At 39.3% G+C, this 25,044-nt stretch overlaps 1 protein-coding gene across 1 annotated transcript in view; it reads left to right on the top strand.

Moving 5' to 3' along the window:
* si:ch211-186j3.6 (neural-cadherin) overlaps positions 1–25,044 on the top strand; it is a 238,052-nt gene that overhangs the window by 128,255 nt on the left and 84,753 nt on the right. Inside the window, 2 exon segments of the mRNA XM_054614523.1 lie at positions 4,027–4,304; positions 19,912–20,126. Coding sequence (XP_054470498.1) covers positions 4,027–4,304; positions 19,912–20,126 — 493 coding nt within the window.

Below are 25,044 nucleotides of genomic sequence, written 5' to 3'. Positions count from 1 at the left end.
TTTGCTTTTACTCTCCCACAAACCATTCACCCATAATACAAACAAATCCTGCACAGCTCATTGGATTGGTCAATCAAGCAAAACGAACTGTCATATTAGACCCAGGAGTCCAGGGAAGTGGGTTTCTAGATGCAGTATAAGATCCACTGTTGGCCCTGTTTACATCATTAGACTCCCACATGAACCCTTCCATGGTTCATTGAATCTGCACTAGACTCCATCCTCTCAAAAACATTAAAGCCAAGAGAAGCAATATTGTCTTACATGTTCTAGGTGACTTTTCATCTCAAATAAAGCCTGTAGCCAGAAACTAAGGAGTGATTTTTGATGGTGACCCGACTTTGAAGGAGCAAGTTAAGAGAGCTGAGCAGCACCGCTTCCTTCAGCACTGAAATGTATCAGAAATCAAGTCATTTCCATCTCATGCTGATTCAGAGAAGGTAATTCATTTTATTTCATCTAGTCCGGACTATTGCAACTCTCTCTATGCTTGCCTCGGTCAAAATCAATCTCACGTATCCAGCTTTTTCAAAATGCTGCAGCTGGAATTTAAACTGGCACCAAACGTAGAAACCATATTACCCAGTCTAAGCATTATCTGCACTGGCTACCAAGATTCAGAATTGATGTTAATACTTTATTTATTGTTTTCAAAACACAGAGAGGTTAGCCCCTAGCCATATGGCTGACTCCCGATGTGTTGGAATGTTATGTTATGGTTGGCCGTTTTGGAGGTTTTCATGGGCCGGGCTCAAGACTAAAGATGCTTTCTCTATTAGTGCACCTGTACTTTGGAACGAACTGCCTGAGGTTTCATCTTTTAAATCCCTTCTAAAACACGCTTTTATCAATAGGCTTTTGTTTTAATCACTCCTTATGCACTTTTAAGTTTTAATCCTTTTGTGTATTACCTTTTACCTTTAAATCAAAATGTACTCATATTCTTTATTGCTGCTGCTTTTGAGGTTTAAAATTGTCTCAAGTATTTTGTAAACATTTTTGTGCTATATAATAAAGGTTATTATTATTTAATATGAGACATCATTCAGCAGTGACAATGATCCATAACAACCCCTATCAAAGTCCCAGCCACTGCAGCACAGGCCATTTGGTGGAATAAGTGGATTAGATGTGAACTGCATGGTTAGTGAGCGCAATTCAGTCGCACTGAATCAGGCCCAATCAGTCCAGAACATTGAGCATGAAGTGACCCGCTTCAGCGCGGCTCGCATGGAGAGGGGTCTGCATGTGTATTTGAGTCTGAGAGTGTGTGCGTAGGTGTGTCCCCTGTGCATTGCTGCTCTGCATGAGTCCATGCATATAAACTCAGTAGAAATCTCCTTCACCATCATCACCCTAACCAGCCAAGGACAGCAAGTCCAAATGCTTATGCATGCACGCACACACACACACACACACACACACACACACACACACACACACACACACACACACACACACACACACACACACACACACACACACACACCTACACAGCACCACAACACGAGAGTACATATTCAATTTGACTTCCATTTTCCCTGCCAGTGCTTCGTCAAACTGCTCAACCTAGAAAGTCACAGCTTCCTTTCTGCCTCATCACCGTTTAGCCCACTTTTTCAGGAACTAGTGCAGAAAAAACAGCTTGAGGTCTTAGACCTGAACTGCCTACTGTACCAAAATACAATCTCCCATTCCACATCAGCATTCTGTTGTTTATCTGTGTGTTGGTGTGCATGCACGTGTTTCTTTGTCTGTGTAACCTAAATCAGACACACATTATTACCTGTGCAGGCATGTTCAGTCAATATGTACAGTATTAATGTATTCAGGTTGAAAAAGTGGTCTTAACATTGAATGAACCACTCATTTGTTTCAGTACACCACTATCATTACCGTCAAGAATTTCACTAAAAACCTTTATAAGCTTTTGAATAAATATATGTTAAAGTCAGTGAATATAGATGAAGACATAAAATAAGACATACAAAGGACTCATATTAATAATCAGGAGACTGCAGCATACCTCTAAAGTTATGACAATGAATGCAAGAAGATCACTTTCATGTAAAAGCTGGATTGGAGTTTCCAACCGCTACGGAAAATAAACTTCAGTCATATGTTCCACATGTTGGGCTCTGTCTGCCAGCTCTGACTTCCTCCTCCGTTGACTACATTTTTGGCTTGCTCTTTACCTTTCTCCGATTTTTTTTTTTAATGAAGTGACATACAACGTGATGACCACTGCTACAATACAGATGGAATGCAACAATTATTCCTTGATTTTAATCAAAGTATGTTATCTGATTATTTAGATACAGTTGCACATATCATGAGCATCCCTCCGATGTGCTGTTGTTGTGTCTTGAATCCATTTTGAACCTTCATCTAAAGGACATACCCGGGTTACATTTAAATGTGGTTTACAGTATACAGTATACCCTCCTCTTTGTATTGCTTTATTGGACATGAAATGTAAGTTAACATTTATGGAATTAAAATTTTAACAAAAATATAACCCCCAAAAATGCCCAAAATGAACTAAAAAAGATTTTGATGAAGTTAAACCAAAGCCACAAGTTAAGATAAATATACTCACCTGCGAATATTTCACATCAAAACTATTCTTTCCAGTTTAAACAAACAAGGGTTAAATGATTTGCGCAGACAGAGGACCAATTATCCTATTTACCCAGAGCAGAGTCTGGCAGTCTGTCTGAGGTAAACTGCTGTATAGCCTAAGATTGAAAGAGGTAATCAAGTTTCAAAATGTCCGTTCCTGTCAACGTGATGGGTTGATGCCTTTATTTGCGCTGCGAAACCTCGGACCTCATTCTGAGAATAAATAAATAAATAGGAATTGAAATGTTTATTCACCACAAACTATATTCACATTCTATGTGCCAATATTCGTCAAAACAGTTCGAAAAAATCAATTGTGCAAATGAGTTGCAAACATTTTGCGTAAAATTGGTATAAAGGCCTACGTCTTTAGCGGATAGCTCTAAGGAATATGTCATGTCACATGGCGTCATAAGCAGTTGCCCACCGCTGCAGAGACCAGGGCTATGGTCAAAAAGTCCAAAAATGACCTCCTAATGTTTATTCCTAACCACTTTTCCTTGACCTCTATAGAAAATGTCATGGGGTCAAGGAAAGATGTGAAGGAGAATTAATAAGGATTTAGGAAAAGACAAACTCTGAGCTTAGAGAATCCGACTCCACTTTCGCTCAACATGTTCAAAGTCAATAAAAACATATTAAATTACATGAAATGGATGTCACTGTCTATATATATATATATATATATATATATATATATATATATATATATATATATATATATATATATTTATCAACTTAAATCCCATTAGTTTATGACTGTATGAAAACAATTGTTAAACCTGTGCAAGATAGGCATATTGTTTGTGTTCATGGACGGCTGAATGGTGCGTCACTTTAAATGTGGCCACCGCTAGGAATTGTGGTGCGGCATTATCGTCTTTCCTTTGGTAAAGGAAGGTCCGGTGTATACAAAACTGAAGGAACTAAGAAAGGAAGCATTGAAGCACCTTTCCTTCGCATTAGAGAATTCGAACAGCTCCTATCATGGTGGCCACTTGGATACTTCCAGGTCTTTTTTACTCAGTAAGGAGCCGTCCTAAGCAAAAAAAAAATACTTTTCAACCACAGCCCAGGATTCATTACCAGGCTATGCTGCTGGTCTGGCTTGTCTGTGTCCACTGATTGAACACAGTTGGTGGGGTTTGTGGGTGGGAAGCTGGTGGGGGATCGTTGTCACTAAAACAGCAACTCCCACTGGTAGTTATAAGTGCCTGTGAAAAGGGAGATACAAGCTGCTCTTCTACTTAAGAGTCGCTAGTCACTTAAAAGAATACTATGATAGTGCCTCCGGTGGTTGGTACTGTAAAAGGGCTAAACGTTTGTAAAAAACTTGTAAAAGTGTGCTAAGTTTCACCTAGTGTTTACCCAGTGCTTTGCTCTTCTCTGTCCATCTCCATCCAGCTGCAGTCGTTCCTGCAGGTCAGCGTGTTCCAGATACGGGTGGATGAGTGTCCTAGCTCAGAGTGTGCCGGGGCCGGCGGCTGCACCAACGTTTTGAACGTGAGGGACACACCCACGGTCGTGGATTGCGGGACCATGAGTCTTGTCTCAGTGACAGTGGAGTCCACAGCCGTGTGCTCCTGCCCAGGGAGAGAGCAGTCCCATCAGCCCTGCACCGCACATCCCAGAAACCCCTGCTTCAACGGCGGCGTGTGTGTGGACACTCAGCATGGCTACAGGTTAGTGGAAAGTGAAAGCCATTCATAAAACAGAGCCTGAGGGGGCAAACTTTAGTAGCAAGCTATCACTTTAATAACATGCAACAAATTACTCTCGTTATTCCAGATACATTATGATAGTTACCAATTTCAAAATGTTGATAGCGGCCTGCCTTGAGGTAGCAGAAGCTGAGAATTAGTGCGGAAGAAAACAGTTATAGGTTTATTTTTAATCCTCCTATCACAGCAAAAAAAAGGCAATAACCCAGGGCAACAATGCAACTGTTATGTTTCCCCAGTCATTTACAGGAGAGAAAGGTAGAGCTCAAATAAAGCAGAAATTGCTAGGAAAGTAAAAATGTGAATAAATGAATACAATGATGCAATATTCTGAAACTGTTTACATGTAAATGCAGTGGTATCAGTTGTATTGAAAGTTGATGTCGACACTTTTGTTTCACAACTAAGAATTATTTTATCAGTCTGACTTTGCCTCAGTCAGTCGGCCTTTTATGGAAAGTCTTATATGCATTTTAGCAATCCAAATACATCCACTGTCACCAGTCACGATGAATATGAAATTTTTGTGGTGACGAAAATGTTCTTTCAAAACGCAAATTTGTAAATAATTGAACCATTTGCCCTTTATAGGAAAGCCATCTTATTCTCTGAAGCGTACCGGTTGACGGATCAGTTGCGGACGCACATACTGTACTGTAATGCAATTTCCAGTAATATTATCACAACGGCACATAATCAATTAAATCTTTCCTATAAGAGGCGCTTAAAGTTACACGCCACATCAAAGAACATGATGAACTAATTTTAAAGGCATTCAGCGATGAATAATCTCCGGACATTAGAGATAGTTTTTTTTAATACATAGGTGTGGTTGTAAGATTCTCCACTGCTCGGCTGATACATCAATCCTAAATTGAAAGCACTTTTGGATGTCAGGCCTGTCTTGAGATTTGAATGTTCTCCCTAAGTGCATCGAGATCAGTAACCATATTGTAGTGTTAGTTTGATGCCAACTTTTCTGCCAACTGGTTTTGCCAGACCCTGCAGCTTAGCTGGTTTACTACCCGGTCTCCAGACTTGTGGGATAAGCTATGTGGTTATGTAGGAAAGAAGTGTGCTACAGTAATCAGATCGTATCAGTATGTATCAGAAAATACCAAGGCAAAGACTGAGTCCGTACCACATTAAATGCTGTTGAGCCTAAATTCATTCATTTTCGGCTTTCAGTAATGTCTGGCCATGGTGAATGAAGACCAGTATGATATTTTTACGAGAAGGAGATCAGGGGAGATGATGGAAGTGAAGGGAGGAATTAGAAGGAAATTAGGGGAGTGAACATAACCTCAAAGCATATGCTTTTGAGACTGTGAGGGAGAGATGAAGGCAAAGTGCCCGTGGGGGGTTTTCTGTAACTGCGTTTGAGTGCGCTCATGCTGTGTTTCGTTAAGAGGCGAATTCTCTCTCAAATGATGTTGTTGATTAAAGAATGTGAAGGAAAATGAACTCATCAAAACAAACAACCTGCCCAATGCCACTAAAGGGAACTTCCATTTAATGCTATGGCATCAAATGTTCTAATAACCCCATAACTGCTCAGCTCTTAATTTGAACTCCCAGGTCTTTTCAAACTAATTTCTGCTCATCAACAGCCGAGTATGTTGTTCGTCGCTGCCGGTGTGTTGCAACTGTATATGAGGTGAATTAAAACTAAGTTGCAATTAGTATTTTTATTCATGCTGAAGGGAATTTCTTGAACCTTGTTACGGTTGATAGCAGCTGCTACGGCTGAACATCACCGGAACAATTTTAAATTTGAATGAGGAAGTGTTGCCAGAGTTGGGAGTGTTGGCAGTGTCGGCTACAGCGTGAGGCGAGGGGAATGTAGTTACATCACACATGTTTGAGGCACTTTATTTAAACTCTAATGTTTACCCACCAGTTTGATTTGTTTGGGCCAGTTAGAAAAACTGTCATGACTGCAATCAGTACCATTGTTTGTTATTTTGTATTCGTATACAACTTTTTAGCTTCAGCAAAATGCATTCTGGGAAGACATACGGCACACATTAGCCAGACTGGGGGCGTGGCTCTAGGAATGGCAATCTTATTTCATCAGTCCACCACATTGTCCAATTATTGAATGAATTGCCATGAAATTTTGTTGCACACATTAATGTCCCACTCAGACAATTGTCATGGATGTTCCTTAATTAATAACCTGTCGCCATCAGCAGGTCACAATTTCAAATTGTATTGCTTTGGTTTATGAGTAAATACCTGCAAAACTAATGAGACTGCCATCAGCCTAAGTTTAACTTTGTGTTTAGTGCTAATTAGTAAATGTATAAATGTAGCATGCTAACACTAAACTAAGACAGTGGTAGACATTATTACTTTTTAACATCAGCATGTTATGCTGCGTTCAGATTTTTTTCGAGGTGAAAATTTCAAGCGAATTTCTAGGTGCACCATGCCAAACATAACAAAACGATGGCTGACGGTGATAAACTGATGTGTCTTTGGCAAATGTACACACAATAGAACTCAGAAGCAGAGCAGCATCCACATATTCCTGGAATATTTAACGTTTTACAGAATAACTTTGGTGCGGAGAAGAAAACTTTCAGAGATTGTTTAACGTAACCAGCTACCTGATAACATGAAGACATATTTTCACATTGATTTACATGCAAAACAGGTTTCCTAAATTATATTTTGCATAATTAATGAAATATAGGGAATTATACTTAACGTTTCCTTTTAGTTGATGGTTCACCATTTACAGTGTGCGTTTCTGTTATTGTGTGATGTCAAACGTCAGATCTGCTTCTTTGTCGGGTTAGACAGATTTTCTCGGAGTTCATAAGTATGAACTCAGACATTGAGTGGTGTTCAATCATATTTTTTGTAGTATGAGTTCTAACATTTCTGAGGTGTCTGTCAGCAGCATTACCATTGTCTCATTGTAAGTGTTTTAGCATGCTGACGTTAGCATTTAGCTCAAAGCACCACTGTGCCTGAGTACAGCCTCACAGAGTTACTAGCATGACTGTGGAATCATAGTCATGTTTTGATAAACATATCCTTAAAAAATGTCATATTAAGCATATCTGCAAAATACTTGACAAGATCTTTTGAAGATTTGTTCCTATTGCATATTTACTTCATGAACTTAACAAGAACATTTTTGCTGTCAATGATTTTGATAGAAATGATAGATAAAGATGTACTTGCATCTTTACAACAAGGAAGTCTATTCGTACTGCCTTATCTGTAATCTAGATTTTGGGTATCATTTGGTGGAAACTACACCCTTGTTTTTTTGTGGCAACTTAAACACAGCAACATTGTTAAGGTTTAAAATGCAATTTAAAATTAGTTACATTTAAATTAAGTGACCCTTAAAGGACAATACCGAGTGGACTTGGTTGTTAGTGACCAAGACCAGAAGCATGACCCGAGCATGGGAGGTTTGCTTACTTTTCCCGACATAGACATAGACCTGTAGACCTTGAATATGAATGTTATTTTTGTAGGAGACAGGGGCTGCACTGAGACATCATGTGCTGAGAGTTCTCTGTGCTCTTCTAAGATAGCAGAGAGAGAGTGGAATGAAAGTGTGAATTGAAATGTTTACAGGACATAACCACAAAACACAAGGCTTCATTGCAAGAAGATGGATGCTGAAAACATTTTAGCTGTTCTTTTTAGTCTCATTTTCAGCTATTTCATTTCAGGCTAAATCTTCTCTTAATATGTTAAACACTTATTTACACAAAAGGTGGTTTAATACAGTTGCCTTAAGTTCACTATAACATTTGCTATTCACATTACCTCCCATCAAACATTCTGCCTTTTTTGGATTCACAGAATTTGCGAAACAAAAGGACTTTGGGACAGCTGGAGACAATCTGACAATTTCCTCCTTGTAAAATACCCTTATTAGCTCCAACCTCCTGATGCCCAAGTCTCCTTGGCCTCGAGCAACAATTCAGCACTTGAGTGGCTATTGCATTTATCCTTTAATACAATTGTATTAGGCATACATATGGGTGCTCACATACCCAGAAGAAACAGCTAAATTAAAATAGAGCAGACTTCAGCATGAATAGTTAGTGGGTCTAGACAGGAAATGATGGGGAAATGGAACAAGGGTTTTCTTTGCGGCTTTGACATGGAAAAGATAGGTGAAAGCTCAAAGTTGCATTTGTCTGCATTTTGCCATCTCAGAGTCTCTTCTGTAATAAGATGGATCGTATTCAGAAGCAACTTATTTGCACAAGGATTATTCAATTACATCTCATATTAAAACCTAAAATCTGTATAAATGACTGTTGGAGGACACAAGAAAGTCAATAAATTGTTAAATGTGTACAAGCACATGCAAAGGATTTTTAATGAGTGAAACTCAGTAATGTTGTCTCAGTTCTGTGCTCCTTTTGCTTCTTAGAATTTGTCTCTAAAGGTTTCTCAACTGCAAACTACGACAATTCATTAACTGAATATAAACTATTTAGCCATGCTAGACTTTCTTCATTCCCACTGTACAACCCCAAATCAAAGATTTTACACTTTTAATGTATCCTTCATCCACCTGTTCATTGCTAAAACTGAAGTATATTTGCCCCATTTATACTATATAAAAACTTATGCTTTAATTTAACATGATCTGCTAACGGACAGTGATCAGAGTTTGCAGCATTTGGTTTCAGAGCATTCAGCTTGCAAGGCCTTAGTGGATCAGTGACATTTGTGCTGCAGTTCCAGACAGGATTTAACTGGCTGGCCTTTCTACTGTTATGGGGTCTGACTTGCAGAAAAAATTTAGATTTTCAATATATTCTTGGTGGAGTCTAATTAAAAAAAAACAGCTCTTGTTTGCTTCTGTGTTTCCAAGTGTTATAAATAGAAAAAAAACCTTTCACAACCTCCTACTAGATCAAAAATCAAGCATGTTAGTTGTCACACATTGCCAATTCTTGTTTTGAATTCCCGGCAAACAAGTGAACTGAGGTAGAGTGTCTTCATCAGCATAAATCCAATGCACTGTGTATCCCGATACTGTTTCATTAGCATTACAGTTTGTTGGTGTCATAAAACATTAGTGGTATTAGTAGTTAGCAAACCTGACTAATTGTTTATTGCTAAATATACATACAGATAACCGAGTTAAGCTGATAAGAAATGAATTTGAACAGCTAGCCACAGATTAGCAGTAATTAAAGCAGCGACTACAGATGAAGATGGTGGGAATGCCCTATAATTTCAAGTACTGCGTCATAAGATGAAATACTGGACAAATACATGTTTTGACCTGAAAGGTTAAGGGACCAATCAGATCAAGACAGTTAACACAAGCCACAAATGACAACCTCATGGTGATACTAGAGGAAAAAGTAAGCAAAAGTCAGGGAATCACCAAAGTATTCAGGATGCTTTGTCTGGGAACCAGGAATATCTGATTGAAATGCATGCCAGTCCATCCTGAAGATTTTAAGACATTTCACTGGCTACTCTGAGACTTAAAGATGCTGGTGGCAAGTCAGAGAAACATCAAAGCCTTTAGGGTTTATCCTCTGGGCACTATGGTCAAAAAAAAAAAAATATCAACCATCCTGTTGTTGCTTCAGGAAAACTCAAGAGATCGACAAAGTTGGTAGGATTCATCCTCTAGGCACCATGAATATGTCTCTAAATGTCATGTTAATCCATCCAGTAGTAGAGATAGTTTTAGTCCAGACCGAAGTGGTCGACCATCGACTGACCGGCCGACCCACCATCCAAAGGGCCTTGCATCGTCTATCTTCTACCTCCTTGCTGCTTTAATTGGGTAACACTATAGAAAGAACACTAAACATATCACTTCTGGTTTGAATTTATGAAGTGGAATTATCAACCTGAAAGGAGACAAGATGCCTCCAGCTGTATAACTAGCAGCACATACACAGCAGGTTCAGCTACTTCAAATTGGCCAGTCTTCAAGTCCAACTGTATTGTTAAAAGACATCCCTTTTTACAGTCATACATCATTGTGATGAACATTGGGATGTCAACGTCAGGTTAGCGCATAGGATTATAAAAAGCCCCCAAGACTCTGGATGCAAGTACACACAAAACGATACAAAACAGCCAAGCGAGGCCAGCTGCATTGTCCAATAGTTGCTGTTGAAGTATATGCTTACTCCAAAGTGAACCTGACCGCAGCATTGTGAAAGGGTCAGAGCAGCGGCTTATGAACAGCGAGATGTTCCACACAGAGACGCGGGGGGTGGTGGATGGGTCAAAACAAACACAGGACTTTTGTCCAGAAGGCCGCTGTTCATGTCCTGTTCAAACTAAAAGTAAACTTTTAGAATTTGTCTCCTTTATCGTTAGTTCCCCGGTAGTTACATGAGTTGGTAATCAGTCAAGTTAAAGTTAATCATTATCTTTTATTTTAAGTGTTTTTGTTGCCTTATTTTGAAAGGAAAGAGATGTGAAGGCAGATGTAGGTTGCAGTTGAAAGTTTATTTTTTTTGCTGTGTTGTGGCTGCTATCTGGCTATTAGTCAGTGTCACTGTCAGCCAATGATAGAGTTGATTAGTTCTCTGTTTCTACGTTGACAAAATGTAATTCTCACTGTATATGCACAAACATGGGGTGCTGTCAAGAAACCAAATAAAGTACAAAATACATATTTTTACATGTCTTGATTTTCCTAAAAATAAAAAGCAATTCCTTGTCATATGCACAGCAGATCTGTATGCCGTAGAAGATTAAAAATATAGTTTAATTTCAGTTTCAAATTAACGTAGATCCGACCGTGAAAATGTTATAAAATTCTGATAACGACTTAAATAAATGATTCGATTAGATTTCAGCTTTGAAGTGATAATGCGAAGTGGAACATCTTCATTTGGCATACACAAGCGTTTAACCAGTGAAGCTCATACTCATATATCAGATCTTGGCAGAATTTTGACATCACAGAAAGAAAAAAAACTGTAGTACTGGCTGCTACTTCAGGTGTTCTGTGTTTAAGATATTCAAATATGTTTTAATCTTGAAGCACCAGCACAGACATGCATGTTTAGCCCCACCCACACACACATACAGTGCATTCTCTCTCACATATGTGAGAGCAGATGAACCCAAAGTCTCATCGCACACATGTCCGCTAAGCTTCCTTGCTGTGTCTTGGTAGAAGTTAATTTTACCCTTCAGCTTCATTTAATTAGAAGCAGCGAGTGAAAAGTGCAGGATTTCAGTCCGGCTGACTGGAGCCGGCGTGTAATGTGGCTCACCGCTGGACCACAGCAGGATGACTGGATAATCCTTGGATTACACACATGCAGGCAGATGTAGTAGCGCACACAAATACACAGATATTAGACATGTGGACATTTTTGTCCTTCTCATTCCCTCTCTGTAATCTAATCTGCAAACAGTGTTGCATTGCTTTGCATATTAAGACACCTTAATTACCCAGTTACCACACTGATGGAGCAGGTATCCTGTTAGCTAAAAACCAAAGCACATCATCTCCTCGCTCAGACAAGTCAACACTAAAAAAAGTTCTTAACAAGGTATTTTAAGTCATTTAGCAAGACTTTTCAATAATGCTAAAATATCTTTTAAAATTCTGCACAACTAACGTCTGACCTGTGAGAGCTCCTGACCATTGCATTATTGAATCTTATTCAGTTTTGTTATTTCAGTTTTTGTGTTATGTTGTATTTCATGAGAACATTTTGATTGATTTATCATTTCATTTTTTTTATTAAATCTCTATATTTTTAATACATTTTGATTAAATTAAAACTTTCTAAATCTGTATTGAAGGGGGAAAATCTTTTCTTGTTGGCAATATTTAAAATGTCTACCCTATTTTTGAAGAAGAGAGAGGAAGAAAAACAACCTAAACCTTAAATGGAAATGTAGAAAAAATTGTTTGCGAATGATAAATTGCAGCTTCTGTTGATTCCAAAATATCATGCCTTTTCTGAAAATTCAATGTGGGCCAGAATGAAAGTGCCGGAAATGTGTCTTGTAAAGTATCAGCCGCATAGATGACAGGACATAACAAGGCAAAGCAGGCGAATTTGTCAACCTGGAGACGCAGAAGCCATATGATTGTCACATTTTCAATCATACTAGAGTACCTGAACTCTGTCAAATCTGCTGTGCGATTCTCCAGGTTCAGAGGAAGAGAGGAAGCGAGACGTCAGGGATGGAGGAAATTAGGATAGAAGTTGGAAGGGAGGCGAGGAATAAAGGAAATTACGAAAAGAATAGAGCAACAAGGAGCGAAAAGAGGAAATGGTGAAAGAAGAGTAAAAAAGAGGAGAGCACTAGAGAAGAGAAGGGAGTAGAAATATTACATGTCGATAAAGTAAGAATTAATACTAGATAGAATTGCTGTAGGGTGGTTTTCTGTTCCAGAGGCTTTCCGATATGACCCTACCCAAACACATACAAACATCCACAAACAGATTATGGCCCAAGATTGAAGGAGGAACATGCAGATAATCGAGGTGCTGGGATTAATAAGGAGTGAGGGGGGAGTGGGCTGGGGGTGGGGATTACAGCTCCCGGTCCAACGTTAACAAACACAATTCCCAGCAGACAGAGAATGAGCAAAACAAAGCTGCCTTAAGAGGATTGGAGGGCTTGGCCATTGTGACTAAAACTATGTCTCGGATTGTCTCACGTTCAGAGAATTGGGATGACATTGCCAAAATGGAAATACAGTCGTGGATGTTTTCCTGCATGTTTCTGTAATCATACACACTCATACACACCCACACAAAATATGGGACTGGATGAACGGAGTCAAGGCTTAACGCCTCTGAAAAACAAAAAGTATTATTCTATTACATTAAATACGTATGGCTAAATAAGCAACATTCAAATTAAAAGTTAGGGGGGAAAAAAACATCCTTAAGTATTATTATTATTATTTTTAAAGTATTTATACGTGTATTTATCATTCATACAATCTGCTAATTTGCTTCATCAGTGCAAACAACCCCCCGAAAGTCACCAGATTCAAATTTTTGCTACATCCTGATTGGTGCAAGAAAGCATGTGTAATTAAGAAAAAAGGTTTTGGAGACCTTTAAAGTCTTACTGGAGAAATCAAGTTTTGTTTTGTGCACCGAGTCATTCGGTTGTGTTAACCAAAAATAAGAAATTTAAAGGGAAAATACACGGCATGCCGAGCATATCTATGAATCAGAGTCTGGGTTGGGATTGCCTGCTCACGCCTCTTAACATGGAGACGGTAGAGCTAGCGGCTAGAAGCTAACAGTGCTAGCATCTGCAACAGTGCTGACAGAGCTAACAGTGCTTACCCTAAAAGGGGAACAGGATGGTGGGCACTACGGTTCCATATGGGATATCAGCGCTTCCTATGTTATGACTTGAGAAATGTAACCCATTGTTCTTTGAAAAAGCATTTGCATAACGTAACGAATTACTGAACAGCAAAGGTAATCAGTGACATTTGTAACATTAGGCTGCTGTCATTACTCAGCTCGTGCTCCATCAAAGGTGTTTTTAATAAACTCAGAGACTCCACAACAAAACATCACATCTTCAGTATGGAACACGTGAAATAGAGAGTGAGACATTTACTGTCAGACAGCAGGCTGAGCCCCGATGCTGCCAGCAGCACTTACAGTGAAGCAAAGGGCACCACACTTCCTCTAACTCTGACCAAACACAGGTGGATGTTAACATTGGCTAATGTAGCAAGACAGTATTTTCTCTTTTTGTGGTAAACTAGCATGTGCTGCGGCAGTCTGCACACTGAAGTCAGTGCTAACAAGCTTACTCCCAAAATGTGGCGGCCACAAATCATCTATGGGATTAAGAACTGTTATGTTATTAATGGGTTTCAAATTGCACTCACTTACTGAGTTGTTATACCCCCCAAAATAGATCCAAAATAACTATCAAAGAAAATATAAGTGTAATAGTTTGAAGAGAAAAGGTTTGACTTTATGTTTACAAATTATCTTTTCCAGACCATTAAACCCAAATTCAGCTTTTTTGAAGAATGCAAATAATCACTTACTGCGATATATTCATTCGGGGTAATTCCTCACCGTCAGTGTTCATTCACTGACAGGCTCAGAACGTTATAAGTGTCTGACAACATTATGGGAAGGACCCTACAGAGAAATAAAACCCTTTTCTTTACATATCACTTCATCCGCTCTGTTTGTTATTGTTTCATATGACTTGGTGCTGGTAGACAAAGGTGCAGTACGGATATTAAAGATTTAGAAAATATTGTCCAGATTGAAATACTGAAGTTACACTTTACAAACTTAAAAATAACAAGTAAAGCGCCATAGTTCTTTAAATGTATTTCTGCAGCAGCTACTGCACCACAAACTATGCATGTTCCGACCTTTGAGAACCGTAAAGACTGTGTTAACCCATCAGGACCGTAACCTTTTGAAACCAGAAGTCAACAAATGTAGCAAAGACGATCCTTAAAGTGAAATGACTGAGGAGAATTGAACATTTAGTTAAGGGACACTTTAGAGAGACACTTCCCACAGCAATTTACAACACAAACACTGTAAGCATACAGAGACACAAGCCCATGCATAGCATCTTCTGTCATTTCATTTCCACCACTCTCTATTCTTATCTTTGCATTAGGGGTTCTCCTAACATGTTTGTTTGTCTTCTCTTGTGTTTGTGTCACAAGGCAGTGAAGTGATATGTCCATTTATTTTGCACAATCCTGTGTATTGTACCGGCGCTGTATGTCTTTGTATATGTGTCCTCTATCAGTCCGTAATGAAAGCAGACGCAGGAAAATAAGTAAGACAAGGAGTGAGAAATGAGCTCTCTACAGAACACCAATGAGATGAGTGTGTTTGTGTGTGTCTGTGTGTCTGTGTCTATATATGTACATGATTTTGCAAACACACGTCTTTGTGTGGTTTTGCAGGATCCACAGGGCTGAAACTCCTGCATATCCTGAGAAGCAATTGAAGTGTGAATAACATAAACCAATGAGAACCTCACATATTAGCAGCAGATGGATTGCCCTGGGGAAGTGGCTTGTTTCTCTGAGCTGAGTGTTTGTGTGTAAAGCCGGGATTCAATTTGTATATTTGGTAATTGCTGAGGATTGAATGGGGCGAGGTGTTACTTTGCTGAAATAATTCAAGGCGTTCTCATCTGATTTATACACTGCTACTAAATGAAGAAGGATGAGAGGAGGTATATTGAGAATCAGATCAGAGAAAATTATTTGTGTCGAGCCTTGAAGATAACATTTTCGAAAGGTTAAAAAAAACATCTGTTCCTGATTATTTCCCCTGTTAATTCTGCTACTCTGCGGTGTATTTGCCTTCCCCACTGGATGACTGGTGATTGTAGACGGCATGGTTGGATGTTTCATCTGTTGTGGAGTTAATTGTTCAAAAATCTAAAACACAACCAAGTTTTTTTTATGTACTTACAGCAGAATAACACCAAGAACGTCTTTGTGGATACTAGTTGCTTCTCATCATGCTCCTTTTTTTAATATTATAATGTCTTTTGGGCTTCATAAACGGTGCAGGATTGTAATGTACAGCAACATACAATTAAAATCAATCAAATCAACCTAATCCTGGAACTATATGTCTTTAGATACTGAATGTGCTGTATTCTCTAAGTATATATTTTATGTGCACAAAATTGAATAATTTGATATGATAAATTGTACACACAAATAATTAATCTGTGCTCTTGATTCAATATTGTTGTTGGCCTGAGACACCTGCTTTATGGCTCTGACTGTCACGCTGCCCAAACGCCAAATAAAAGAAAACCACAAAACCATTCCTTAATAAAAAAATACACAGTAGCTGTAGAGGTTAACTATGCTTTAATTAGTTCACATTTTGAACAAACGTCCACCTGAACTCCCATTCTGGTGAGATCTTGTGACCGCCGAATTTCTGAAAATTTGGCTTAAACATCCACTTGGACACAAGGATGAACTGATTAGATGAACGTATTGGTGGTCAAAGGTCACTGTGACCTCACAATGCATCATGTTGTCCATAACTCGAGAATGAATTGGCTGATCATGACAATTGCAAACAAATGATAAAATGATAAAGTGATGACATTTTGGACCTACATGCAACATGACAACGGTTATTCCAGTTTCCAACTTCCTACTTTGTTTAGATTAATGCCGTTATATACCTGAAGCATTCACACATCAGCAGGAACAATATGAATATGTCTCCAAATGGTGCTGAGGCCTTTTGTTATAGATGTTGCACATGCAGCGATAACTTCTTTACTTATTGATTTACTGTCCCGTCAAGAGTCAATCATGTATGACATTATGACTTCAGACAGATAAGAGATTCCATGTTTATCCACTCAAATCAATTGGAATGACGCAGCTGTCCTCTGGATGAGCCATGTCTCCGTCAAATCTGTCAAAACATTTTTATTTAACTGTAAGTAAAAGTCCAAACTGTGTTACCTCATGAGTTGCATAAATAGTTGTGTTCTCTTGCCAAATGTTTGCTACTTTAATAGAATGTCTCACAGTATATATTTGTTGGCATTATTGTGTGCATAGATGCCTTTCCATAAACAGGATGCAACCTCTTCTATTCATAAAGTAAATAGCAATATATGGCAGCAGGTGGTAACAATCAATGCACCTTTGAATGTATCACATGCGCACTGACACCTAAAAAGAAATGTGTCAAGAGCAATCACCAGATTTTGAGACCTTATTTATACAACCCTATTGCTGGAAACTGTTGGCACCTATTACATTGACATGGGCCCTGGGAGGCTCCAGGAGGGTTTTGACAACAACATATAGACAACAATAATTAACGCTAATAATGTAACATTTTATAAAATGCACGTAAAAACATGTATTTCTTTCAGGCTTCTTATTAGTGAGTACTACTATCCCCGCATTAAACGATATGATCTGGGCAGCAATACTAATGTTCTGACTAACAGTTCTGCTGAATCAGCTTTGCTCTCAATTTACTATTGTGGTACTTTCTATGCTCATTCATTAAACCCAACTTGATGCAACATGTGTATACGTTTGACATTTCAGAAGTTATTTTTTTTGTTCTGTATGTTTAATTGCTCACATCAAATATCATGTATGGAAGTCGTTTCCTGTTTTTAGAATGGGTGATATAAATGGTTCACATGTACAAACCAGATCCTGTGGTAGTGAATGTCCTTGAACAATTTGAGGAGGACTTAGAGAGCATTAAAATAATAATAATAATAATAATAATAATAATAATAAGTACACTCAGCAACCCATCTTGACAGAAAAAAACAGAAATGTAGAAATGTTTGCAAATTTATTAAAAAAAGAAAAACTGAAATATCACATGGTCATAAGTATTCAGACCCTTTGCTCAGTATTGAGTAGAAGCACCTTTTGAGCTAGTACAGCCATGAGTCTTCTTGGGAATGATGCAACAAGTTTCTCACACCTGGATTTGGGGATCCTCTGCCATTCTTCCTTGCAGATCCTCTCCAGTTCTGTCAGTGGACAGCCATTTTCAGGCTCTCCAGAGATGCTCAATGTGGCTTCAGACCCCTTTTTAAATTTTTCACCCTCTGTTTCATTGCAGCCATTTGCTAAAATCGAAAAAGTTCATTTTTTTTTCGCATTAATGTACACTCAGCAACCCATCTTGACAGAAAAAAACAGAAATGTAGAAATGTTTGCAAATTTATTAAAAAAGAAAAACTGAAATATCACATGGTCATAAGTATTCAGACCCTTTGCTCAGTATTGAGTAGAAGCACCCTTTGAGCTAGTACAGCCATGAGTCTTCTTGGGAATGATGCAACAAGTTTCTCACACCTGGATTTTGGGGATCCTCTGCCATTCTTCCTTGCAGATCCTCTCCAGTTCTGTCAGGTTGGATTGTTGGTGGACAGCCATTTTCAGGTCTCTCCAGAGATGCTCAATTGGGTTTAGGTCAGGGCTCTGGCTGGGCCAGTCAAGAATGGTCACAGACTTGTTCCGAAGCCACTCCTTTGTTATTTTAGCTGTGTGCTTCGGGTCATTGTCTTGTTGGAAGGTGAACCTTCGGCCCAGTCTGAGGTCCTGAGCACTCTGGAGGAGGTTTTCTTCCAGGATATCTCTGTACTTGGCCGCATTCATCTTTTCTTCAATTGCAACCAGTCGTCCTGTCCCTGCAGCTGAAAAACACCCCCATAGCATGATGCTGCCACCACCATGTTTCACTGTTGGGATTGTATTGGGCAGGTGATGAGCAGTGCCTGGTTTTCTCCACAAATTACGCCAAAAAGTTCAATCTTGGTCTCATCAGACCAGAGAATCTTATTTCTCATAGTTTGGGAGTCCTCCATGTGTTTTTTGGCAAACTCTATGCAGGCTTTCATATGTCTTGCACTGAGGAGGGCCACTCTGCCATAAAGCCCCGACTGGTGGAGGGCTGCAGTGATAGTTGACTTTGTGGAACTTTCTCTCATCTCCCTACTGCATCTCTGGAGCTCAGCCACAGTGATCTTTGGGTTCTTCTTTACCTCTCTCACCAAGGCTCTTCTCCCACGATTGCTCAGTTTGGCTGGACGGCCAGGTCTAGGAAGAGTTCTGATCATCCCATACTTCTTCCATTTAAGGATTATGGAGGCCACTGTGCTCTTAGGAACCTTGAGTGCTGCAGAAATTCTTTTGTAACCTTGGCCAGATCTGTGCCTTGCCACAATTCTGTCTCTGAGCTCCTTGGGCAGTTCCTTCGACCTCATGATTCTCATTTGTTCTGACATGCACTGTGAGCTGTAAGGTCTTATATAGACAGGTGTGTGCCTTTCCTAATCAAGTCCAATCAGTTTAATTAAACACAGCTGGACTCCAATGAAGGAGTAGAACCATCTCAAGGAGGATCAGAAGAAATGGACAGCATGTGAGTTAAATATGAGTGTCACAGCAAAGGGTCTGAATACTTATGACCATGTGATTTTTCAGTTTTTCTTTTTTAATAAATTTGCAAAAATTTCTACATTTCTGTTTTTTTCTGTCAAGATGGGTTGCTGAGTGTACATTAATGCGGGGAAAAAAAATGAACTTTTTCGATTTTAGCAAATGGCTGCAATGAAACAAAGAGTGAAAAATTTAAAGGGGTCTGAATACTTTCCGTACCCACTGTATATTGAAAAATCCAAGGATGAGGTTTTGTTTTTTTAAGAGAGCAGGTACTTGCATGCGTGGAAATACATAGAGAACAGTTTCCTAGTGATGTAGCGATTTTCCCTGTGGTATTGCCGCTAATGAGAACATCTGCATCAGTGAAACAGATGGAGTGAGTGAATGAGTGAGTGAGTGAGAGAGGGAGAGAGAGAGAGAGAGAGAGATAGCCAAAGGGGAAGGCTGTCTGAGAGGAGAAAACAACTAGACTTAAAGAGACTGAGAGCAGGAAAAAAAATAGTTGAAAGAACAAAACAGAGTAAGTGGTTCAGAAAGGAGGAGGGAGGGCCTCTCACTCATTTCTGGAACCAAATAACAGATTTCTCAAGAAAAAACGAATTTATTGCACTCACTAATTCATGTAATTTTGGCTCTTGGTTTCCTCCTCTCCCCAAGGTGCCAATGCCCAGCTCAGTTCGAAGGGCCTGAGTGCCAGCAGAACAAGCACAGTTTCCATGGCAACGGCTATGCCTGGTTTCCTCCCATGATGCCTTGTTTTGAGAGCCACGTGTCGCTGGAGTTCATCACGGACGTGGCCGACGGACTGCTGCTTTACAGCGGGCCCTTGGCCCAGCTGCAGGCCTGGGACCACGAGGACTTCATGGCCATAGGTAGGACACATCTCAATCTTAAAACATACCCCAGCAAGAAAACTCTTCACTGCAACGGAGACGAGACTGAGAAAACTATTTTTACTTTGTTATTAATTCATTGAACTTGTCTGTACCAGCAGCTAAATTCACAGAAAATCCAGAGTTGCTGTGTTTTCCTCATGTCTCAGCTTTTAGGAACCACCATAGCAACAGGGCATTAATGACATATCTTTCTAGCCTTTCAGCATGATCTTAGTCTACACTGGTTATGTTTTGACAATTCTTGATGGAATGATGTGACTTCATGCTGTTTTGTAACATGGAAAGAAAATTATGAAAAGCTGATATGCACATGATTTCCAAAGGGTAGTTCATGACCATTATTAGGGGAGGTGAAAATAGGAGGGATATAGTGTGTGAGCATAAAAAAGAATGGGGAATAGAGGAGAGAAAAATACAACATAATCCATACTGCAGCAGAGATTCCCAAGCAGGGGTACCTGTACAGTTGCCAGTAGTATGTAGGGAATGTGGAGAATTTCATCAAATTTTGAGTTAGAAATGAATATTTGATGATGAAAATTCATCTCCACCTATGCAGTCAGCTGTAACACCTAAACAATACATGGTGCAATTGAGAGTGCATCAAAACTAGTAAGCCAGCAAGCAAAGAAGTCGAAACTGTTAAGCTAATGAATAAATGGTTAAAAAAGTGATGGATACATGGTTTAAATGGTTAGCTAAAAGAAACAAATACATTGTTGGAATAGTCATCTAAAAGTAATAGATTCATGGATCAAATATTCAGCTAAAGTAATCAAATATATGGTTAAAACACCCAAATCCTGCAATGTATATAGGTGGTGCGAATGCAAACTTTACCAAACCAATACATTGACAGTTAAATCGTTCAATTTAAAAAGAAAGTATCCACAACATTCACTTTTTTATAATTAAAAGTGTTAATTGAACTCAAATATTAAAAAATCAAATCAAATGAACACATTTGTATCGTAGGATTTGATTGGCGGAGGCCATTTGAGATTATCTGATGGTTGGAAACTACTAGACCACAGGTTAGTTTATACCAGCAATTTAAATGTTGATTTCTTTGCAGTAAAATAGATACATTTCAATGGAATCCCCGCTAGATTCAACTTAGATTTACTTACACTACAAGCCAGTGTGTGTCGTTAAACAACAGCAGGCAGTCTTTACGAGGCTGACCTCTAAGGGAACGGAGAGAGGGAAAGAAGAAAATGTAGGATGCTGTAGCTGTGTCGAACAATCCACTTTTATCTAAACATATCTATCAGAACGTAAACTCCACAAAAGAGGAATGGCTCCCAGACCATTGTTGGACAGGAGTTGTGTATCTAAAGCAAGCTTGTTAACCTAGATAGAGATGTTTTCCCTCTTCCATAGAACTCTTTATTGAATGAAATGATGTACAATACAGAGATCAAACTGCCATGGTAGGTTCAAGGCATAGTGCATGGAAGATGGTGACCACTTATGTGTTGCATAAGTGGTCACCATTAGGTAAGGCAGAAACAGGAATGTACAATACATGTGAACCAAATGAAAAGATTACCTCCTTAATTGCCTCTTTCACTAAACCTGAAGACTAATCATTGTTTGTAGACAAATCCATTTCAGGTTTAATTCCCTGCATGTATGAATTTACCACAACTTGAGGATTAGATAGTGTCACTCAGTCTTACACAATTGCACACAGTCATTCTGCTGATTTTGATCTTATTAAACCTGACACCCCATGCATTTTGCTGTGTACTAGTTTGATTCCCCTTAAAAGTGAATTGTTTTTACACATGTGCTTATTGAGAAAAGAAAGAAAATATATGAAGTGGACAGTCATTCACACAAACTCCTACTACTTACTATAATATAATTTGTGTTAGAAAGACCTTGGAAACGTGTGGAAAACTGAGCTTCAGCCGGTTTACATCTCTAGCTCCTAAGGGATTTATTTTGTTGCTGTGGCAATATTGTTGAAGTTTGAAGACAATAAAGCTTGTTGAATTGAGGGAGGCAGGCGGGAATTACAGACAGACTGAAACAGAGAACAAATTGTCTTGTACATCACGGTATATTTACTGTTTTAATCTGAGAAACTAACGCCTCCTTGTCTCTCTCGCTACTTCTTTGCTTGCGTTGGTCCTCACTCTTGGGAGAGATGCTGTTGTTCCATCACTGCCAAAGTAATATGTGTGGGTGGTGAGGTCCGCCTCGAGAGCCGGACGTGTGTGTGTGTGTGTGTGTGTGTGTGTGTGTGTGTGTGTGTGTGTGTGTGTGTGTGTGTGTGTGTGTGTGTGTGTGTGTGTGTGTGTGTGTGTGTGTGTGTGTGTGTGTGTGTGTGTGTGTGTGTGTGTGTGTTTCCAGTGTATTTCCTGAATTATTTCTTTAGCTTTGGTTGGTGTCAGAGGGTCTGTGTGCATCTGAAAGCCAGCCACAACGTGTGCTATCAGATCCTGAAGAGTTAATGTGTTTGTGGAGTTAAGGCTGATTTGTCACGGCGCAGAGTGTAATTAGAGTCAGGCTGTACATATTTAGAGCTCTAATTAACTTGTTTCAAGGTTCACCTACTGCTGCATGTTAAAAAATTACATCAGCGAGCCTAGACTGTGCTGGAGCTTTATATAACTGAATTTAAATATGAACGCTTATGTATAAAGGACTATTAATATACCAAACAGACCTGTAATAAAAAAACATTATTGCAAAAAGGACTATTCGTGTTAGCATTAGAATTAGCAATTACTTAGTTTTAGGAAAAACATCATGATTGGGCTTAAATAAATATGCAAACAAGTGAAACGTAAAGAACGTAACATATGTACAGAAAAGTCGTCACAAACATAACTCATAACTTTGGGACTCGCCGGTTTGGTCTCCAGCCAACTAGTTATTTTCAAGAATGCTGCAAGCTGCACTTCCAAGGGACAAGCAGTCAGCCCACTCCAAACAGCCTCACACTCCCAACAAACGATGCAAGCAACAATACCTAGAGCCAAACAATCGGCCCATTCTGAACTAAACTAAATAATAAGACCTGAAACTCAATTTTCAGAAAATGGGTGGAAGGCACGAGCCAAGGTTACATTTTTCTCTGTTGGTGCCGTCAGGCAATGGTTCACCCGGTCACCTTTGTTTTTCTTTGAACAACATTCGAGGGTCTGCTTACAACCGTTTCCAGATACAAATAGAACCCAGTTTCAATAAACAAGAATGATAACAATAACCACTTCCTCGAGAACTAATAATTATTATTTTACAGTTCCTTTAGCCAAGGTAAGGCAGGTTTTTTCTTTTTTATCGAAGTTATGTATAATCTACCAACACATCACAGGAAAGGATTTATTTGCTTGAACACCTAATGCACAAAGCTATCTGATACTACAAATATTATTAAAAAACATATCAGCTGCAGGATGAACCTTTATCATATCAGATATGATACACTGAATGATTTTTAATAAAAAAAGGATAACGTTGGCACCATATATTAGAGAAGCCCGCCTATACTACAGACTGTATACCTCTCTAATCATACAATGAAGTGCAGATAAGATTCTTCAAAGTATATTTGATATGAGAGGGAGAGAGGCAGAACGGAGAAGTACTGAGTTCATCACCCTACAATGTAAGTTCAAGTGAGACACATGAAAATAAAACAAAATGACATGATAAATATTCATGATTCTTTCAGACAGACTGACTGTCCTTGCAGGGCATAAACAGGCCAACAGTTACACACCTAAAACAAAACAAAAATAACTAATAATGAAGCTTGCGTGCCTGTTTGATTTACAGACAAACAGTGAGCCTCAGTCATCAGTGTAATGGTGAACAAATAACATAAAAAAAAAAAAATCTTAACATTGATGGAGTGCCACTGTTTATTTAATGGATGTTAAGATGACAGAGTTGGTTTCCCTGACCAAATTCTGAACTTGTCTTCTCTGCTACAACACCAACAACATCTTTTTGATTAAATATGATCAGCGGGGCACCAGGGAACAGTCAAAAAGCTTTTCAACCTCAACCCAAGAACACAGCTTCAAGCATTCACTGCTCGCGTTCAAAGAGCTCAAAGCTCAAAGAGCCATATTGGATTGATGCGTAATTACAAGGGGAATCAGACAAAAATAGGGTGATTCACTCTCAAATTAGCCGCGCTGCGAACCGAATGCCAAAGGACTCATCCCCGACGAGAATGTAATATAGGTGCAAGAGCTGTGCTGTAAAGTATAATGTGAGGGGAGGACACATTGCCCCTGTGGCATGACTTGACGTTGAAAGAGTAGTTTGAAAAGGGTATTTTGGATTTGAGAAGCAGAGGAGACTTGTTGTACAACCTGAACTGCTTTTTGATTCATTAATGTCAAGAGGCACATGACAAGCCACTAATATACCTCCAGAATTCTCATTTTAACCATATCGCTATGTGTGCGAGACATTGTTCACCTTGTTATTAAGCCTTTGCTCAGGGATGCTGCTCATTGAGCCTGATCATATTTCCCACTGCTTCACAAGGCACATTTCCACACAGAGATCGTCAGCTTCTTGTCGAGATGCCGGTTTGCTTTTCCAAAGCCGCCCACTCATCCACCCTTTATCCTGCCGCAGGGCAGCTGTACCGAGCCAGCCCTGCTGTGTGGACCAGAGGAGGTGTAATGCCCTCACACACACACACACACTCACTCACAAACACGCAGTAGCAGCATAGCTGTGTACTACATCCAATCTGCAGCCGAGAGATTACATGGTTATAACACAGAGCTAGTGTCGTTTGTGTGTGTGTGTGTGTGTGTGTGTGTGTGTGTGTGTGTGTGTGTGTGTGTGTGTGTGTGTGTGTGTGTGTGTGTGTGTGTGTGTGTGTGTGTGTGTGTGTGTGTGTGTGCGTGTATAGGGC

This window comes from Anoplopoma fimbria, chromosome 2 (genome assembly GCF_027596085.1).
Source record: "Anoplopoma fimbria isolate UVic2021 breed Golden Eagle Sablefish chromosome 2, Afim_UVic_2022, whole genome shotgun sequence".
In the NCBI taxonomy this organism is placed as follows: domain Eukaryota; kingdom Metazoa; phylum Chordata; class Actinopteri; order Perciformes; family Anoplopomatidae; genus Anoplopoma; species Anoplopoma fimbria.
This window is presented reverse-complemented; position numbering and strand designations above follow the sequence as displayed.